The sequence below is a fragment of the Ictidomys tridecemlineatus genome, chromosome 1 (genome assembly GCF_052094955.1).
Source record: "Ictidomys tridecemlineatus isolate mIctTri1 chromosome 1, mIctTri1.hap1, whole genome shotgun sequence".
NCBI classification, from domain to species: Eukaryota; Metazoa; Chordata; class Mammalia; order Rodentia; family Sciuridae; genus Ictidomys; species Ictidomys tridecemlineatus.
Window position 1 is genome coordinate 11924566 of NC_135477.1, and position 19899 is coordinate 11944464.

The 19899-nt window shown below is 37.0% G+C and overlaps 1 protein-coding gene across 2 annotated transcripts in view; it reads left to right on the plus strand.

Moving 5' to 3' along the window:
* The first annotated feature begins 262 nt into the window (after positions 1 to 262).
* Positions 263 to 19899, plus strand: part of Rab11fip2 (RAB11 family interacting protein 2) — a 28516-nt gene continuing 8879 nt past the window's right edge. The window contains exons 1-3 of one of the 2 annotated variants that reach the window (XM_078042695.1): positions 263 to 531; positions 6115 to 6557; positions 7282 to 7750. In XM_078042695.1, the coding sequence (XP_077898821.1) occupies positions 6188 to 6557; positions 7282 to 7750 (839 nt within the window). In that variant the 5' untranslated portion in view covers positions 263 to 531; positions 6115 to 6187. Of the gene's footprint in view, positions 532 to 573; positions 1393 to 6114; positions 6558 to 7281; positions 7751 to 19899 lie in introns of those variants that run through there. The other variant, XM_078042655.1, reaches the window with a different exon arrangement.

Sequence of the window (19899 nt, forward strand, 5' to 3'; positions counted from 1 at the left end):
GCTCGGGCGGTCCCCAGGGCCTGGTGACTTCCTCTCAGGAGTGGTTCCTATCCTGGAGATCTCTCCAGGACCCTTCTGTCGGCCTTTGTGGTCCATACCATACAAACACCAGCACTGGCCAGGCCCTAGCAGCACCGAGAACCTAGCGGGAGCGCTCAGGCACCGCATCCCGTGCCGCGCGCCCCGGTCTCCACGGCAACCAGGGAGGCGCCGACCCCTGACCCCGCGGCCCCGCCCGGCCCCGCCCCTCGCGTTCCCAGGATCAACATGGAGAAGGCGAACCCGGAAGTGCCGCCGCCGCCGCCCGCCCGGTGCTAGGAGCCGCTGGCCCGGCCAGGCCGAATCCCGCGCCCGCAGCCCTGCAGCTCGCGGCCCGCCCCGCGCCCCGCCGGCGCCGGGGCGTCCGCGTCCCCCGCCCCGTCCCACTCCGCCCTCGGGCGACCCGCCCCCGTCCGGGAGGAGGAGCCCAGGCGAGGGGGAGGAGGAGGGAGAGGTTTGCGAGAGGGAGCGAGGCCGCGCGAGCCGCCGGCGGTTCGTATTACCGGGGTTGGGAGGAGGAGCCGGGCCGGCCGGCGGGCGAGCGGGGCGAGCGGGGCGGGCGGGAGGCGTGGGGAGGCGGAGGCGGCCTGGCCGCAGGAGGCAGGCGGGAGGCCGGGCGCGCCTCCCACCTCCGCAGCCCCGGAGCGGCCAGGCCTCACCTGCCCGCAGGCCCCGGAGCCGCCGCCGCCCAGGGCCGTCCCCGGGCGGGCACCGGGGGACGGTGGCTACGCGAGTCGCGCGGGTCCGCGCGGAGGCCTGGACGGCGCGGCCAGGTGATGTGGGCCCCTGTGCTTCTCCAGAGGAAAGGGACCCCCAGAGAAGCCGTGCCCCCGGGCTTCCCCCGCGAGGCGCTCTGACATCTGCCCTAGGGTAGCTGGGCAGCCCGAGCCGGCCCGGCCGGGTCGAGTGTCCTTAGGATGCAGTGATTACGGAATTAGGCTCTCCCTACGGGAGGGGCACTCCCTGCGCTCCAGAACCCGGTGCAGAGAAAAAGGGCAGAATGATGCTGTCCGAGCAAGCCCAAAAGTGGTTTCCAACCCACGTGCAGGTCACAGTGCTCCAAGCCAAAGATCTGAAGCCAAAAGGCAAAAGTGGCACCAATGACACATACACTATAATTCAGCTGGGCAAGGAAAAGTACTCCACCTCTGTAGCTGAAAAAACCCTTGAGCCAGTGTGGAAGGAAGAGGCCTCCTTTGAGCTGCCTGGGTTGCTAATGCAGGGGAATCCAGAGAAATACATTCTTTTCCTCATAGTTATGCACAGGTCCCTGGTGGGTCTGGATAAATTTTTAGGGCAGGTGGCAATCAATCTCAATGACATCTTTGAGGACAAACAAAGAAGGAAAACAGAGTAAGTTTTGTAATTTATTTGAATTTGGGGGCACTTTACTTATTTATGAATTTTCTGATCCTGAAAATTACTTGAATGGGGGGGATTAATTTTGGATTGAAATATGGCCAGTTTTAAGCACGCTATTTGCATGACTGTGAAGTAAAAATAGTCCTTGTAATGAAACAATTTTTAAATGGAGTGATTAATGACCCATTCTCTCTGTTAGAGGTAAATATCTATTATTGAATATTTTGATTGGATTTTAAGAATGTTAATATGACTTGAGAAAATTAACATTATTTTACTTTTTATAAGAAGCTTGGATCTCATTGTTGACCAACTAAAACTGATATAGGTGTAATTTATGATTTTTAAAAAACATTACAACTTTTCAGGAAATGGAAAATCAGAAAATTAAATCTGCCAATGTAATGTATGTATGTTGAACTCTGTGGCTGTGGAAAGATGAATTATCAAATTTAAAACTCGGTATTTAATTTGAGCATTATAAACACAGTTGTCTATTATTGTAGCCCAGCCACTTTTTAGGGTCATTACATCTTGATAGGGTATGAAGCTATTAAAAGATAAAACACAGTTTTAAAAGTGCACACAAACCTCAATGATGCACCCACTAATGTTTTCCTCTGAATTTGCATTATAGTAGAGTTGTTATTATATTACTTCAGAATTAGTTCTGCAAAACTAGTGTGTTTAGATCATATTAACGGCTATAAGATTACAGACAGTGATTAAATTCTTGTGATTTAGTGATTTAATGACTTCTTCAATAAAACATGGCCTTTTTAGTGTGACTTTCATGCTTGACTTAGATATATTTCAATTTAAAAATTACAATACAAATTAGGACAAGCAATTATATCTAAAATTGAAAATATAGCATGCTTTTTAAACAAATAAATATATATACCCCATTCTTAAAATATTTCTAGTCTGAGAGAAAATTAAGACCAATGGAATTAATGGGAGAAAATTGGGTGGAATTTGTAAGACGACTTAGACTTCCAAAACAGCCCTTGTGTTTCTTTCAGTTGTAACTAATTTATTTACCCTTTGAGAAACTTTTTTTCATAATGATATTGTTAAGTTCATGTTAAATTTTTTTATGTTTGAAACTATATTTTAAAACAACTACTCCTTACTTTTTCTGAACATATCTGTCTTTGCACTTCTCTAGATCAGAGTGTTTTGTTTTATTTTGAATCTGTTCTTTTTCTAAGATTTAATACACTTTGAGTAAAAAAGTAGAGTTAAAAATACTAGGAATGCAAGAAGAAAAATGGTAAATATTTAATCTAATTGAAGAGATGAGAATATTTTAAAAGGGAGAAAAAGTTTTTACAAAGTGTAAAGTTAAATATTTATCAATGATTCTTAAAAGAAAACTATTTGATACTTTTTTATTAAAAAGTTGTATTCAGTTTCCTCCAAAGGGTTCTTCATCAAATTTAAAGTAAGAAGTGAGTAATTACCAAAGAATTTGTTTCAAATTGCCAATTTGGGGTGACTCTGTACTGTGTAAAATGTTTTGAATGTAAACTTTTAAGTATATTGTAACTTTAGATTTCTTACTGTACTTAAGTAGTACTTTTATTGAGGAATAATGTACTGTAGGCCTCTGGAACATAAATTTTTCAAGTTAAAGTAGGCCCAAGTGTGAACCCAAAGTTCTAAGGATGAAATAGCCTTTTAAAGTTTCTTCTTCTTTTATTTCTTTCTTTGGCAGTGTCACATTTACAATAAATTTGGCTATGAGCAATGCCCTAATAATGTAGTGTCTATATAAAATTGATTAGAACTTTTTTGGGGAAAATGCTTTGAAATGTTATCAACAGAGCTTGTGATGTTATTGCATTCAAAGCAATTTTCATATGTTATGAAACCCTTAACATTTTCTTTGTGGCTAAATGGGGACCACGTATTTGATGAGGTATGTTTATTGGTAATAATTCTAGATTTTTAATATATTTAATAGCTTCCTTTTCCAGCACAGCTGTACATGTGGCAAAGTAAGACACATTTCAGCCACCGGTGTATTGCAAGAAAGATATTTAATATTCTGCACATTGCTAAACCTTGTCAGCATATTCCCAAATGCTTTTTGGAAAACTGGTATGAGTGATGAAGACTACCAGCTGATTTAGAAGTCCCATGAAACTGCTGGGTGTGACGCTTTTTACTTTTTGACACTGAAGACAAGTATTTACATCATGTCTTCTAGTTGTGTTGAAACATGATGGTTAAGACTATTATTTTATGTATTTTTTTCATGTCTTGAAATTTTTTTTTTTTTTTTTAAGGAGAAGGGAAAAGGGCCCAAGCCCAAATCCTAGCAGTATAAAGAGTACTTGTGTATTTCCACCTTTAATGGATGTCTGGGTTGGTTCTGGCATGAGATTTAAGATATAATACAGTGTTTAATAATAGAATGGTAAAATCATTGATGCTATTATGTAATATCCATTGATTTTTTACAATAGAAGGTGATGTTGACTTTTTAAAAAAATGCTGGTAAAAAGTAATAACAATTTGAGTCCCTAGAGTTAGGTATGATTCTAGCATACATAGATTTTAGGACTTTAGCATGGGTCTCTGCAGTGCACCTGCGTCCTGGCCTCTGGCACTCTTATTGCCAATCTTGTCCCATTTCTGACCACACAGCACCAATTGCTTGGGAATAGTTCCCACATGTGTGGTGGTTTTTGAACATGGACCTGTGCCCACTAAAAAATTGAACAGAGGCCATATACAGTTTAAACCCAGTACTCTATCGGTTAAAAAAAAAGAACGAAAAAAACCAGCATTAATTCAGTGAACCTCAAATGCTGTGTCTTCATTTTATCTTTTTATCTGATGGGGAAACAAACATCTCAGGAGTGAGTCTTGAAGCCTTTCCCTTTAGGTCAGTTTCAAAACAAAGCCACTAAAGCTTCTTGTCATTGCCACTTTTTAAACTAGTATATTTGTTGGAGTTCTTTGCAGATTATTTTCTTCTTTGTGGGGGGATAGAAAATGTACTGTATTTATAGTTGTATTCAGACACTGATTGCTTTATTCTTTAAAGTTATCTAGGTCCAAAATTGTGGATTGATAGTTTTAAGAATGTGATTCTAGAAATGAAAAATTGAATATTTATGTAGTGCAAGGCAAACTGCCTTCAAAGAGCTTACACTTTAGCAATAAAGAACTGCATTGCCTCCTTTGGGGCTGTCACATCTCCTGGTAAATGCAGCATCCTGTAATATGTGGCACCATGTGGTTAACCTTATTAACACATGTGGTCCATCAAATAAGGAAGAACTTCTATTCTCCTGCAGATGTTATTCATCAACTTTATTTTTTTTTTCTTTTTGACTTTGCTCTGATGTTGGGAAATTGTGTATCATTCTCTGTGCCTCAATTCCCTCACCTATAAAATAAGGATGTTAAAACAGATGATTTTATTTGAACTTCTTTCTAAAATTCTATGAATTTTGACTGTTTTCCCCACTTTCCATTTTTGGGTTTTGGTGTATTTTCTCCTCAGATTTACTTTGACTCATTATACACATGGAAATCCCACATGCTTGTAGCTGGTGTAGATGTCGTGTGTCATTTCTGTCTTTCCTGGAAAGGACTGTGAACTAGTCTCCCATTTGATTCAGCCTTCTCTTGGTACATCCTGTTGCTAACAATGAGAGAAAGAACTAATGTAAAATTAGATCAGAGTTCTTTTGTAGCTAAGAAAATTTGTTACACTTGATTAAAGCTATATTTAAATAACTTGTCTGCAGGAATGGATATCATGCTTCATTGCTAAGTAATGTGAAAACATCATAGGAGCTCTTTTCTAGACTTGATTCTGCAGTTTTCTGGCTGTTTGCCCTGTAAAATGACCAGTTGTGACACCAACAACTGGAGAATTTCTCATGGATAAAAATATTGTAGACAACACCAAAATAAACTTTGCTTCTTATACATAATTTAAAAATGGGCAGCACAATACTCTAATATACTATACAGTAGCAATAGTGAGGCAAATAGATTCTAATAGGAAATATTTCAACTTTTCAAAAAAATTTATAGGATTTATTATTTGTCTCTTTCTGTGTTTCACTCATTTTAGTATATTTTCTTTAAGAAACGACTTTGATCCATTTTATATGAATCTAAATTACATCATTCACAGTTTAATGATTAGCAAACTGTATGTAGTGGTTTTAAGTGTTAAGAAAATTCTTATAATACTTTGACATGAATAATATTTTGGGGTGGGCAAAATATTAATGTTATTAAAGTGTATTTATTATTTTTATAATACTCAAAAATAATTTGAATTAGTGAATTCTTTCAAAGTCTCTGCCTCAGTGTATTTTAATATTAAAAAATGTTCTCTGTCCATTGGTAACACTTATCTCATATGGAAATATATTAACTATTATTGATAAGAATTTTTGATGATGAGTAATTTTCAAATTGTGAAAGAAGACTTATCCAAAATCCTTACACTTGACAAAGACCTGTTCCTTCAGTACATGTCACATTACAGAAATAATGATCTGTTTTTTAAAGTGAAACAATGAGTGAAACCACAAACACTCTGGCTAACAGGTTCTCATCTAGTGCTCGGTTGCCCTGATGTGTGCAGTAGCTTTACCTAAAGAACTGTGTGTATATGCCAAGGTCTGATAGCCTTTCTTTATTACATGTTACAACACATTTTTTTTTCTTCTTTTTAAGGTGGTTTAGGTTAGAATCCAAACAAGGAAAAAGAGTCAAAAACAGGGGTGAGATAAAGGTCAATATTCAATTTATGAGGAACAATATGACAGCAAGTATGTTTGACTTATCAATGAAGGACAAAACAAGATCTCCTTTTGCAAAATTGAAAGATAAGATGAAAGGTAGAAAAAATGATGGGACATTTTCTGATACGTCTTCTGCAATCATTCCAAGTACTCCCATGCCTGATGCCAGTACTGAATTTTCAAGTGGTGAAATACAGATGAAATCCAAACCAAAAAAGCCTTTTCTTTTGGGTCCTCAGCGTCTCTCTTCTGCACATTCAATGTCTGATTTAACGGGGTCCCACATGTCTTCTGAGAAACTGAAGTCTGGTGCTGCAGGTCACACACATCTTCTTGGACGCCACATAGAGTCCTTTGGAGCCGTTCCAGAAAATGGTAAGTGGTACCTTCTTTCCAATGTAGTCTTTCCTCAGTAGTCTTAATTACTCTTATAGTTTTTAAGTGTAACTTCTAAAGTTGATAAACTAAAATTGCCATTTCATGGTGGTATTTTATAGATTTAGTCGTCTATCAATTATTGAGTGTCTACTGTACCCTTGATAAGTTCATTGAAAGCAAAGTTTGTTTGCATTTTTATATATTTTATTAGGTGATAATAAAATGAGTGTTAGTCTCTCTTCATGCTCTTCATGCCCTGGCTTCTTTTTTTTTTTTTTTACTGTTGTTTCTCCTGCCTTGAAAGCCTGAAGCATAAATGAGCATTCAATTTCATCATAAGATTCTTGGGAAAAACTTTAATGTTCAGAAATAAGAAAGTCAATTTAATGCTAATGATGAAAAAAAAAGCCAAAATACAAAAACAAACTTTGAGAATTTCTAGCATTATCATACCAGTGGGTCCTCTAGTTTTGACATTATTGTTTGTTTGTGTGATGGTTTCTGAGCTAAGTAAATTACTAATTGTCTAATAAGACACTAATTGTTAGTAGCCTAACTTCAGAACGTTATACCTTTCCATTTTAAGATTGTTTTCCTTGATTATTTTTAAGGTTAATACCTTTAAATAGCTAATTGCACTCATTCTAAAAGCAGCAGAATGTGTCAAATAGTATGATGTAATGTGTCACTGATTATGTACTAACTACAAAATTGTTTGTAGGAAGTCTTAAGTCTCCACACAGAAGAGCATTAAGCTTTGATACTTCTAAAATGAACCAACCTGACAGCATTGTGGGTGAAGGTGAATCGTCTTTTGGAAGACAAAATGACCCATTTACAAATGTGACTGCTTCATTACCCCAAAAATTCGCAACACTGCCAAGGAAGAAAAATCCATTTGAAGAAAGCAGTGAATCATGGGACAGCAGCATGAATTTATTTTCAAAACCAATTGAAGTAAGAAAAGAAAATAAAAGAGAGAAAAGGGAGAAAGTTAGCCTATTTGAGAGAGTGACTGGGAAAAAAGATGGCAGAAGATCTGATAAACTTAACAGTGGGGGATCTGATAGCCCTTGTGACTTGAAGTCACCTAATGCATGTAATGAAAATCGTCAGGACTATTTTGATTATGACTCAACTAATCCGTTTACAACAAAATTCAGGGCTTCAAATATAATGCCATCTTCAAGGTAAGTTTTGAATGGGGAAGGTTGTGCTATTTATAAAATAAATTCTTTTTATTTTGCTTGGAATTTTTTTCTCTTTTATAATTGCTTATAGAGCCAAGTAATTTTGCATACATCTTTGGAATTGAACTTTTTATCTTGGAAGGATTGAAAGGATAAAAGATTTTTATTCCCTACCCTAGTCTGCTCTCACTTATGTAAGCCAAAACTCACCAAAACTTTGGAGAAACAGCATGCCTTTTGATGAGACATGGTGACAGTGAATAATCCAGGGGTGTGAGTGCAAGCCAGAGATGTATTCCTAGATATTTTCCAGGGATTAAGTCCTGGGCTGTCTGGAGAGGTTTAGAAAACCAGTAGTGGCACATAGTTTGTTGTTTAAGAATTAGTACTGAAATATTAATGTTTCTATTCTGATGATTTCAGGATAGATTTAATAAATATCCTTACTAAATGATTGTTTAGGAATAGTTTTGTGAATGTTCATTGGAATTCAGTGACCCGCATGTATACTGTAAATACCTAAGAGATCTTTATGAAGATGTATAATCATAGGAATAATCATTATGATAAAGATTAGAATTTCAAACTCGTGAGTTTTCAGTTTTATATATACTGCTACTTTTTCTTGTTCCTTAGAATTTGGAACTGTATATATTTAAATGCAATTAATGAATTTTGTAGGTGTGAATGATTCAGTGAGGATAAATAGCTCATGAAGTACATAGTACAAAGCTAGCCCAAATAGGGAACCCTTAAATGGTGAGTAATATAGGTTGAGCATCCCAGTCAGAAAATCTAAAATCCAAAATGCTCTTCCTTAAGAAATGTGGACTTCAGCATTAATGGTTTTATAGTAGATGGAACTCTTGGAATTTTGGATTTTGGAACAGTTTATTAGAGTTTGGATTTTTCAATTGGGAATATTCAACCTGTAAAGTCTGCAAGTATTCCCAAATCCAAAAAGCTTAAAGGCATCTTGGGTAAGGGATACCCTACCTGTATTGTGTTTTTGTGTTGTAAGTCGTTTTATTCATGCGCAGCTCTTTGCTTTGTCCCACTGTAAGCAGCAAGGGTAGACAGTCTCCCTTGGAGGCTCTACTCTCCTCCTCCCTTGTGCATCTTCCATCACATCAAAAGCCATGTATTTAAATTTTGGAAGGGAAATGCGTATTTCTTTCATTCTCTTTTATCAATAAATGGGTATTTGCTGTGGTTTTAGAAGCATCATTCAGTTTTGTTTATAGACTATACCTCAGAGAAATAAATTTTTATCATTGGTGTCAATGTGTTCTTGAAAAGTTTTGAAGTGCTATTCTAAAATGTTTTGTATTGGTATTTCATGTAGTATCCTTCACATCTTTCACTAAGTCCTACATTACAGGGGTAAAAAAAACATATATTAGCTTTTCTCCACTTTTACTGACTTTTCTTTTTGCAGAATGTTGTTGAAAACAACTGTGCAAGATAAGAGATAACTTAGAGATGGAGTAATTTCAGTAATTTTAGAGTTAATGAAAAGCAAGAAGATGGGACATGATAGAAAAATAATATTTTATGTTAGCATTTGAAAAATAATTATAAAAGTAAATATATATTTAATTGCCCTGGACTTGGGCTGCACTCATGGATTGCCACAAGCTTTAAAAGTACGTATGGCCTATTGGTAGATGAAGACTTTGGTTGCGTTACTTCACTATTACTGTTCCTGTTAAAATTAAAGCTGTTTCATGATGTATGTAGAAAATGATTGCATATATATAAAAATAGGTTTTTTTAAATTTTAAGGCCTTTTTCTTCATATTTAGGAGGTGGCAGATATAAGGACAGAAAGGACAGAGTGTATAAATTCCTGGAAGATTCTCATTTTCTCTCATAATCCATCTTTGTGGTAAATGTGAAACGTTTAAATAAAGGGGTTGCTCTAGTTAATAGTGTAAAAAAGAAGAGTTGAATGTAAGTTGACCCAGAGAAGGAATACAGTTCATGTTTTTAGGAAGCAGCTTTGTTTTGGGTTGAATTTGGGCAGATACTGTTAAGATAGTGTGTTCTTTACATAACAGCATCAGCATTCTTGTTTATCCTCCCAGTATCATCCCCCAGTTACTTGGGACTGTTTGAATTTCTCAAGTTAATATCCAAGTCACTTTTGAGGCTATAGACTCAAGTCACTCAAGTCACAAGGACACGTGTTGTGCATTATTTTTCCGATAGTACTGTAGATCTGTTTACAGTCTCCTGGACCCTTCTGACTAGTCTTTGTGAGAACACTGAACAAAGCTGAAGGGGAATGTATAGCTGTGAAGCTGCACTTGGTTTTTGTTGAGGGGATTGGTCCATCTGAGATTGCAGGAACAGAGAAATTCTGCGATAGCTGTCTAAGTGAATAATACTTATGATTAAAACTAGAGAATTTTCTTTATGCAAAAAATTTAAAATTTCTAAGGAACTTTTTTTTAAGAAGTTAGAGTTTTTATTTTTTCATGCAAATGACGTCTGCCTGAAGGAATCATATTGGAAATCACAAAACATACTTTTTTGCTTCTGTGTTTGGAATAGTTCCCCTAGCTATAATAAACAACTCCAGATATCACTGGCTCACCACAGTAAAAGTTGCTCACTTCTGTCACAAAACAGTACATGGAGGTGGGGATGGAAAACATGGCTGCTCTCTTAATGCAGTCATTCAGCACCACATAGTCTCTCAGGTTTCTTTCTTCTTGTAGTGTTACCATTTATCACAAGCCCTCCAAGATCACTGCAGCAGGGAAAGGGAGGGGAGGATCACAGGTGGATCATTTTTGTGTTTCAGGCCTAGTAGTGGTTTGCATTGCTACTCCATACATCCCCTTGGCCAGGGCTCAGTCATGTCCCAGTGCCGCTGCAATCAGTTAAGAAATAGTTTAATTGTGTACCCAGAAGAAAATGGAACTGGGTTGACACAAGGTCAGCTTTCTACTGAGAGGTTTGGAGGCTGGAACACTGGGCATCTGCAGAACTACAGCAGTGTAATTGAGAGAATAGTTGGAATTTTTATAAATTTCAGGAAAATGTTTTATCAGCTTATATTTGGTATTGAGTTGTTTGTGTATCAAAAATGCTGCTACTCTATTTATTGATACAAAAGTAGATTGACGACATACTTATCAGTGAGTTTTACCTTTACCATTTATCAACTGACTCATCAACTAATTTGTTATAGTTGTCCACAATTTGTAAAGCAGCTCTTCTTTGCATCTGCAGAATATCATTTTCTAAAAACAAATATGCTTGTATGATTCTTATACCTTTTAAATAATTTGTTTATAACCACTGATTTTGAGAAATTATCAAAAATAATTTGAAAAGTGGAAATGGTTGGGTGTTTTCAAAAAATTTTTTTTTTCTTTAAGCTGGGACATAGCTTAGACCCTTCTCTTAGGTAGGGATGAGTGGCTAAGTTCTACCTTATTAAAGAGCTAATGGAAAGATAAATATCACTTCTAAGCCTCTTACACAGTCCTCCACAGGTCCAGACCAGGGCTGGCAGCTGAGGCTTGTGGGCAAAGTCTGGCTTGCTGCCTGTTTTTGTAAATAAAGTTGTGCTGGTACACAGCCGCCTGCATCTTTGGGTGGCTATTTTTGTGCTACCGTGGTAGAGTGGATGGTTGTGTAAGAGACCATATGGCCTGAGAAGCCCAAATATTTATTATTTGGCCTTTAACAGGTATAGACTGCTGCCCCAGCAGCAACTGAATGCAGGGGTTCTTTAAGGAGGGCAGAACCAGGAGATAGGAGCAGCTAGGCCCCCACATGTGTGTGGAAGGCCCTGGGCAGGAACAACAAGTTGGACTTTGACTGAAAGAAAGATTCTCTGAATATTAAGTTGCTGAAATTTTTTTAATATATTTGTTATAGAAATTAACATTATTTACCCTACTAAGCAGGGTATGTAAACTATAGTACCTTTTGTTCTATTTAAGAAAACCCAGATCAAAAATACTGGTTTCCAACCCCAAATCCAAACTCTTCTTTCTGAATTCAGGGCTTACTGTATTTCAGACTTTTCTTACCTATCTAACATTTACTATTCCTCATTCTGTTCTTAGTAAGTTAATTTCCTTAGCGTACCTCTCTAACTTGAGGGTCTGGTAAGTCATGCCATCTCCATTCCTGGGCTCAGTTGTGGGCTACACTCAACCTGTCTCTGAGTGCCATCAGTCCATCTATCCTTAATGTTAAGAACTCTAATATTTTCCTGAATAATAACCAGGTGTTTTTGTTTTCTCGATTTCTGTTATTACATAAATCGAAACTGCTATGTGATGTTTATCGTGTCCAGTTCTTAAAAGTCTTCTCCACTGAGCTGGGGAAACTTCCTACGAGTCATGCTGAATTTTCTTTCTTAGAGGCCCCCAGCACCTAGGTCAGTGCACGTCCTATATGCTGATCATCACAGTTTCTTGGAGATTTCTTTTTTCCAAAACCACAGGTTGTTGGATCTCACCTTAGAGGGAATTAGAATCTTTATAGTGAGTGGGTACTGGAATAAAAAAATCAACATTTTAAAAACTTCCTGCTGATTGTCAGTCAAGTTTGAAACTTGCTGATTGAAGTTGTATCACCTTTTTTGTAAGTATTGAATATGTTCTTTTGATGATTGGTTGTGCTAATAAACTCATATTTGAACAGAAGACAACTTAGCGCCACTAGCTTTGCTTACTGGGCAGACAGACCCTAACTGAGTTGATAAGTCAGCTTGGCTAAAATGGATACAAAGAGAAGTAAGAGATTTGGCTGAATAGGTAAAAAGCACCTAAATTAGAGTGGACAGTAAAAACCAGATGAAATATCTATTTAATATTCAGGGTATCAGTGTGCTGAATGGTGTGCAACCTGTGGACAACTGAAGAGGAACTGTGGTATATGCTTTTCTCAGGAGCTCCAGACTCCCTGAGTAAGTTCAGAACACCACCTAGTTCAGACATTTTATTAACATACAGAAGAAATTGCTACCTATGTCTTACTTTGAAATTTTGAAAAAGTCAAGAATATAAGCCTACTCTGTGATAAGCTCATATAATTTGAGGTTAGTGGAGCAGCCAATCAGAGAAACAATGAATGGGAGAGACTCTTACCAGAGAATTTTGCTTAGGGCACAAAGGTGTGTGACTTCCTTCCACTTCCATTACTTTCAGCTTCACTGCAATTATGAATACCAGGCAACAAATTTTTAGTTATCCTAGGATAACTTACTGGTTTGTTTTATAATATTATTCCTCATATGATTGATTTTATTAGAGCATGTATTTCCATTTGTAATATTTGTTGTATGCAAGAGCCTGCCTCCTCTTAGCTGATGAATAGGCCAAAAATTCATTTAGGGCAATACTAAGATCAAAACTCATATTCATCACTCATATTTTATAATTTTGCATGACAGAGTGCCTTTAACATCAGATTGACCTCTTTCCCTCTTTCTCTTTTTTATCCTATTAAAATTCATCAATTCCTATCTATTATTGTGTCCTACCTTTCTCAGGAACATTGGCTTCCAGAATGGATATTTAAGTGTGTTTCTAATTTTCCCAAATAAAAAATCACAATAGGCCTATTAGCAGGTAACCATTATTATGCAATTGTATAAAATGTCCACGAAAAAAATGGTCTTGTATAAGGTTACATTTTGATTTTAAGAAGAATGGTAAACAAATGATCCTAAAGAAAAGATCCTATTCATAGGTTTTAAAACTTCATTTTTATAACGTCCCCTACGAACAATTTTTTTTTCCTGAATGAGTTTAAAGCTCACTCTTTGACATAATAAACCTCATTGTGCATAACATTTATTTTAATAGCAATAATTACTTTTTGTTCATATTTGTCTAAAGATAATTTGCCTGTTATTCATAGTAGGCTGTAAATCTTTTACACAGCCAAAAATTTGCCTCATTTATGAGACAGAAAGCACAAACTCTTGAGATGATTTTTAGAGCCATTAATCCATTAGTGTCCAGGGATTTGCAGAATGTTTCCAATGTAGCAGTGTCCGTGAACATGAAATATATGATGTGATTAGTTCCCATAACACTAACTAGAACTTCTCTGTTTAATTCCCCAGAGACTACTTGAAACTTTTTTACCCTTTGTCATCCTAATACTCATTATATAGGTCTCATTAATTGGTGCATTTCCCAATGGGTTAATTTGCAGATACTAACCATGCCATCCTTTTACTAACTCGCTAATGCAAATTGATATTTATAATCTTAAAATTGAAAACAAAAAAGACAAACTTTGTTATTTTTCTTAAGCAGAGAGATTGAGAAGATTGAGATATAGAGAAATTATGTGTGAGAGAAGAAAACAAGCCAAAAAACCCACAAAAACTACTGTAGGCTAATAAACTGATGTGAAAATTTCTCAATTTACAGCACTTGACAGGTGCTAAAAGAAAAGCATCTTTAATTTTAATGTGTTGTTAGGACCTCTTTAGAGAGACTGTACAAGTTATTAACAAGGTCCTCTGAGACAGGAGACGGGTAATTAACAAGACCTATGGAGATATAGTTTAGGTAATTAACGAGCTCTTAGGCACTGGACACAGGATAACACATAGCGAGTCCAGTAGTTAAAGAGAACAGGTTGTTAGGATATGATCAAATACAAGATAGAGTCTGTAAGTCCTCTGGAGGTTTCTGATAGGAAAGTATTAAGATTATATTCCAGTGACCCCAGTGTGTTAATTTTTGTAAATCAATATGTGAGCTTTTTGGTTCAATGTAGTTTGAGAGAATTTTTTCCTTATAAAATCAACAAGCAGGGGAGCTTGTTAATATAGATTAACATTCTTTGTTAATTGCCAGTAATGAACATGTATATTGAGAAAAATACATTGGAAACACAAATTATATGGTTCTCACTTGTTTTAAACATTTATTATATGTTTTTCATCTGTGGCCTGTAGGTTAACATGTCTGTTCTAGACTAACTTTGCTCCCCTGTTGACATTAAAATGATCAGGATTTAGGCCAGAGGGGAGAATGCCTGGTGCCAGTTTGATTTTTTACTTGTTAGCTCTGGTTCCTCCAGTCAGGCTCTCATAATACCTTTAAGTTTGAGAGTTGATGGTATTCCCAGTTGCAAATATTTGATAGTTATTTCCTGTAGCTATTTTATATTGCTAGGGTATAAATCTTGAGTTTTGGTTCAAAAACCTCCCACAAGTGTTAATACTCTGAAAGTGAAATATCCAAAACCCCTTGTGAATCTTATAGTTCTTTCCATGGCTTCTTGTCTCAGTTTGGCTACTCCAGTTTATCAGGATAATTTTTTTCTGAATTTCAGCTCTGATAATCAAATGATATTTCCATTATAACTGTTTTTTGAGTATTTGCCTTATAAAAAAATCAGACTATTAAGATATCAGTCCTGCTTCTTAAACTTATAGAAGAAAAGGTTTGTAAATATTAGGTCTTAATTTCATGCTAAAGACTGGATTTTTGTATGGATACTGGGGAACCGTGGACATTTTTAAATTGGGTCATGATGATTGAGCTAATGTCTCAGATAGCCTGGCAAGCATGGCGTACTTGTGGTGCAGGGAGGGGGAGGAGAATGACAGGGACACTAGTGAAAAAGCTGCTATGATTATTGAACTAAGTTTGTGCAGGTCCGTTGGCAGTGAGAGTGGAAAAGAAGGGAACATCTTTGTGAAATATTTCTGGGCTAAAATAGACAAGACTTGCCCATTCTACTTTTGGGTGGATGGGGCAGTGGTAGGGGAGAAGAAGCAATCATAATTATTTCAGTGATGTGTCTTAAATTTTATAAAACAGCACTTGGAAAAAAACATATTTAACGCAACAGTGTCAAGTCTATAGTCTTTGAATCAGATATTAGTATTGATGGAAAGGTTTGAGGTGTTTTATTTTTTCCCCCCATGAGGTACTGTCTTATTGTACATCTTTGTTAGAGACCAGGAATATGCGTTTTGAGTTGAGACTAGCAAATTAGTATCAAAACAGTAGCAGTTCTTGACAGTTTGTTTTTCAAACCGTAATAAACTGTCTTTTTTTGAACACAAGAATGCCAATTCAATAACTGCTTATGGATTTACGTATGTAAAGTGTTTTCACTTTAGCTTTGTATTTGTGCATTTTTTCCCAGTGGTGTTGGCTTTACCAAATCTTGAGCCTATTGCACTCCTTCTGGTAGTTTCTCATTAAGAGAATAATTTATATTTCTTACTTCTGTGTGCACCACCTCAGATAGATGCCCTCTTCTTCTGTGCCTAGAACATTCCAGTTGGGCCACTGAGACCACATTGGCAATAATTAATTTTTTTTTAAATAACAAAAGTTTCACCTTTAGAAATATAGATAATGTTTTTGTGTATTTAATTTATGGTTGTAGTGTTACCTCGTGACCAGGTTTTTTTAAATAGCTTCTGGTGATATAAAATGAAGCAGTTAATTTGATAATGAAGAAAGTTTTCCTTATATATATTTAATTGGTTTCTAAGAATAATAGGATCCAGACATTTGACATTTGTGTCTTTGAACTTACATTTTTAAGGGTGAATTATTCCTCTTTGATTTGTGTATTAAATATGTTACTATAGCTGTGTTCACAGATAATCCCCATGACTTGGGAGGCAGAGGCAGGAGGATGGCAAGTTCGAGGTCAGCCTGGGCAATTTAGTGAGACTCTGTCTCCAAAAAAAAGGAAGAGCTTGGGATGTGGTTCAGTGATTAAGCACCCCTGGGTTCAATCCCCAGTACTGCCAAAACCCCACAAATGTTACTATATAAGTATACATAAATATGTAATATCTGTTAAATATGTATCAGCAATTATTTAAATCAGTTCGACCTTCTTAGAGTAAAACAATTCAAATCGCCAGTTTTTGTTTATGGCTAAACAAATGTGTGTAAAGCTGCACTAGGGCTAGAGGTTTGTATTTATGGAGCACTAAATCCTAGCCATACCAGCAATGGAGAGGACAGGAAGAAATGACCCATAATCAATACAGAATGAACTGTGTTGAACAGAAGAAAGTGAAGTTTGCTGTGGAAAGGTGGAGGAAAAAGCAGTTCAGTCTCCTGGAAGTTGAGAAGTAACCTTTGAGGAAGAGACCTTTGAGTTTGGTCTTGACCATTGAACATGATTTTATGCATTGGGGAATGAGTTGGTAGACACCTCTGTTTTAGAAAATATCAAGAAAGCTCATTAAAAAATGGTTAGATGCATTTTGAAGGGATATTTTATTAATAGTGACTACACTATTATGTCTTTACCTACTAACCACTGAGTAATTTCACGATTTCTTTTCTAGTTGGAGTTATGGAGCAATATCTATGTCTGTCATTCTCAGCCTGGTAGGTTCCTGAGGAAGTATGTTTGCTACTGTAGGCGACCAAGGAGCCAATTAGCAAGTGCCCTGCAGCAGCTCGACATTAAGTATAATGAACTCTTTGTTATGGAGCCTGGTATGGGAATGGGGCTATTCAGGTTAATCACATATTTTGTTTATTGGATGCATACAAAGTGTTTGTTTCTCAAAGATTTTTCATCTTCAAAGAAATTAATTACCCAAAATTATTAAAAATGAAAATCATGCTAAACATTATTTTTTAAGTTTGGATTCACAAGTATGTTTCATTCACTTCTTCCAGTGAAGGATTTTACAATGTAACATTTTACAATGTTACAAGGATTTTACAATGTTAAAAGAATGTTCTGAAGGGAGTCTAGTCAGGTCTGGGTTTGGCACTCTCTGTAATAGCTGTATGACCTTACAGCTTTTCACAGCTACATATTTTGAACTGTAAAATGGGATAACAGTCTTAGTGGATGCACAGGAAGTGCTGAGGGTGGTGCTGGCCACATAGGGTATCTGAAAATGGGGCTTTTGCTATGATCGTTTCACTCAGCATCAACATATCAATTGTTTTCAATGAATTGGGTGGAATTTTTCGAAGTAATAATATATTCTCAATTTAAAAATAAATCTTATATTAGAATTTTTCAGGAAGGCAGTTCAAACTTTTATAATAAGATGGATAAGTGCAGCATAATATTGAAAATTCCTTAGAACATTTCAGAATCCCCTTTGGGAAAGGGGTACATAGCAGACTTAGGAATTTACACAAGACTAGTGTATTTTTTTTTTTTTTTGGTACTAGGAATATAATTCAGGGGTGCTTTACCACTGAGCTATATCTCCAGCCCTTTTTAAATTTTTTTTTATTTTGAGACAGGGTCTCACTAAGTTTTTGAGGCTGGAGGCTGGCCTTGAACCCGCAATCCTCCTGTCTCAGTCTCCAAGTTACGGATCACAAGCACATCCCATCGTGCCTGGCCTTGTGTGTCTCTTATAACCAAGATTTGGAGGAGGGCTCTTTTATTTCTTTATACGTGAAAGTGCTTCCTTTTTTTCTTTTCACTAAGAGTATATGATAGTGCCTGAGCAGTCTCTGGATTTCAGGTTCTTTAATATATCTGAAGTAATATTTATATTTTTTAATTTTCTGTCAGCCTAATCTATTCCTTACTGATCAAAAAATACATGACCAAAATTAAATATTCTTATATTGTCATTAAGTTATTTTGTGGAATATCTCTTGTACTTATAGACATGGGTAAGATCTTATAATGTCACCTCCTTTGGGTCTGTGTCTTTGGACTATGAGACAGTAGGTATAAGGTGACTTTCTAAGATAAAGATGTTTGCTTTCAAACTTGATATAAAGGATAAAAATTTTTATCCTCTCTTTGTTATGTATCACTTTCCTTTCTCATGTAAGAATTCTGTTGATTCTTTGATTCAAAGAATGCATAAGGCAGAGTGTCTGTCACAAAATATGTAATTACTAGTGCTAATAGGTGGTTCCATGGTAAGTGCTCATAGAAATGGAAGTCACAGGAGGGTAGTGGACAGAATTAGACAGCCTAGGCATTATGGAGTAGGTAGAATTAGCAGCATCTCAAAAGGATGGATCTGTGAGGAGAGAGAAGAAAGGGCTTTTGGGGAAAGGAAAAGATGAGTTCTTTGAGGGACTGTCAAGGACCCAGCCTACCTAAAACTATTAAAGATAGTGGAGATGGGACTTAAGGAACTTCTTAGGAATTCTTATACTCAAGTTTGTACCTAATTTTTAAATAAAGTATGAATAGTTTGTGGCTCCACACTTGAATGATACTAAGAAATTGTCTTGTATGAACATTCCCAACAGGGACACTGATGTTGCATGCCTGATATGTGTCTAAAAAGGACCGAGACGCATGAATTCAAAGATGCCAGTGAGACTGCATTCTTAAGTGTCATTTTAGATGGAGAACAAAATCTTTTTGCCATGAAAAGTAATTTCAATTATATCACTTACAGGATCGGGACAATGGCAAAGGAACCTGTAGCTACTCAAGTATATCAAAGCTGCAGCCTTTAACTTAGTGGGGACCTGTGTTCTTGAATAGTATTTTTTTCTTTACGAAGAAACATTTAGAACAAGCTGAGATGTGTGTGTGTGTGTGTGTGTAGTATAACTTACAATTTCTAATAAGATTATTATTCATTTGTTGGGGGACCTGGAGAGTATTATTTTTCATACAAAAATGTATTCTTTTCCATTGAAAATATAATTCCATAGCCCTGTTGAAACACACTCTTAATTGATAAATGTGTTTGTAGGCTGGGCTTCTCAGCGTGGCATGTAGAATATGGAAAAGTCCTCAAGTCACCAGCAGCTCTGCTGTCAAAACAAAGTATATGTAGGAGCCTGTCCCTCACTCCAGGGAGGGCCCTGAGAAGTCTGGCTGCTTTGGATACACACCTTGAAGGCTCTGCAGAGCAGGGGTGCTTGCTGGCCAAGGCCCTTGCTACAAGTTGTTAAAGAGCAATCGAGGCCTCTCTGGGATCAGAAGGCACCATAGCTTCCTTTCTAGGACATGGCTTTTTCTTAGACACAGAAAGATTCACCTTGGGTTGTCTTGGCCAAGGGTGTTGTGGGCACTCTAGCCTTTTTCACCTGGTCCAGAGAAGCCCAGGGTCACCTCATCCTCACCCTCATGAAGGAGTCTCCTCTGCCCAGGCTTCCTCACCCTCTCCTCACAGGGGAAAGTAGATGAAGACTGCTGAGTTGGTCTTAATCTCATAGACAGATAGAGACTGT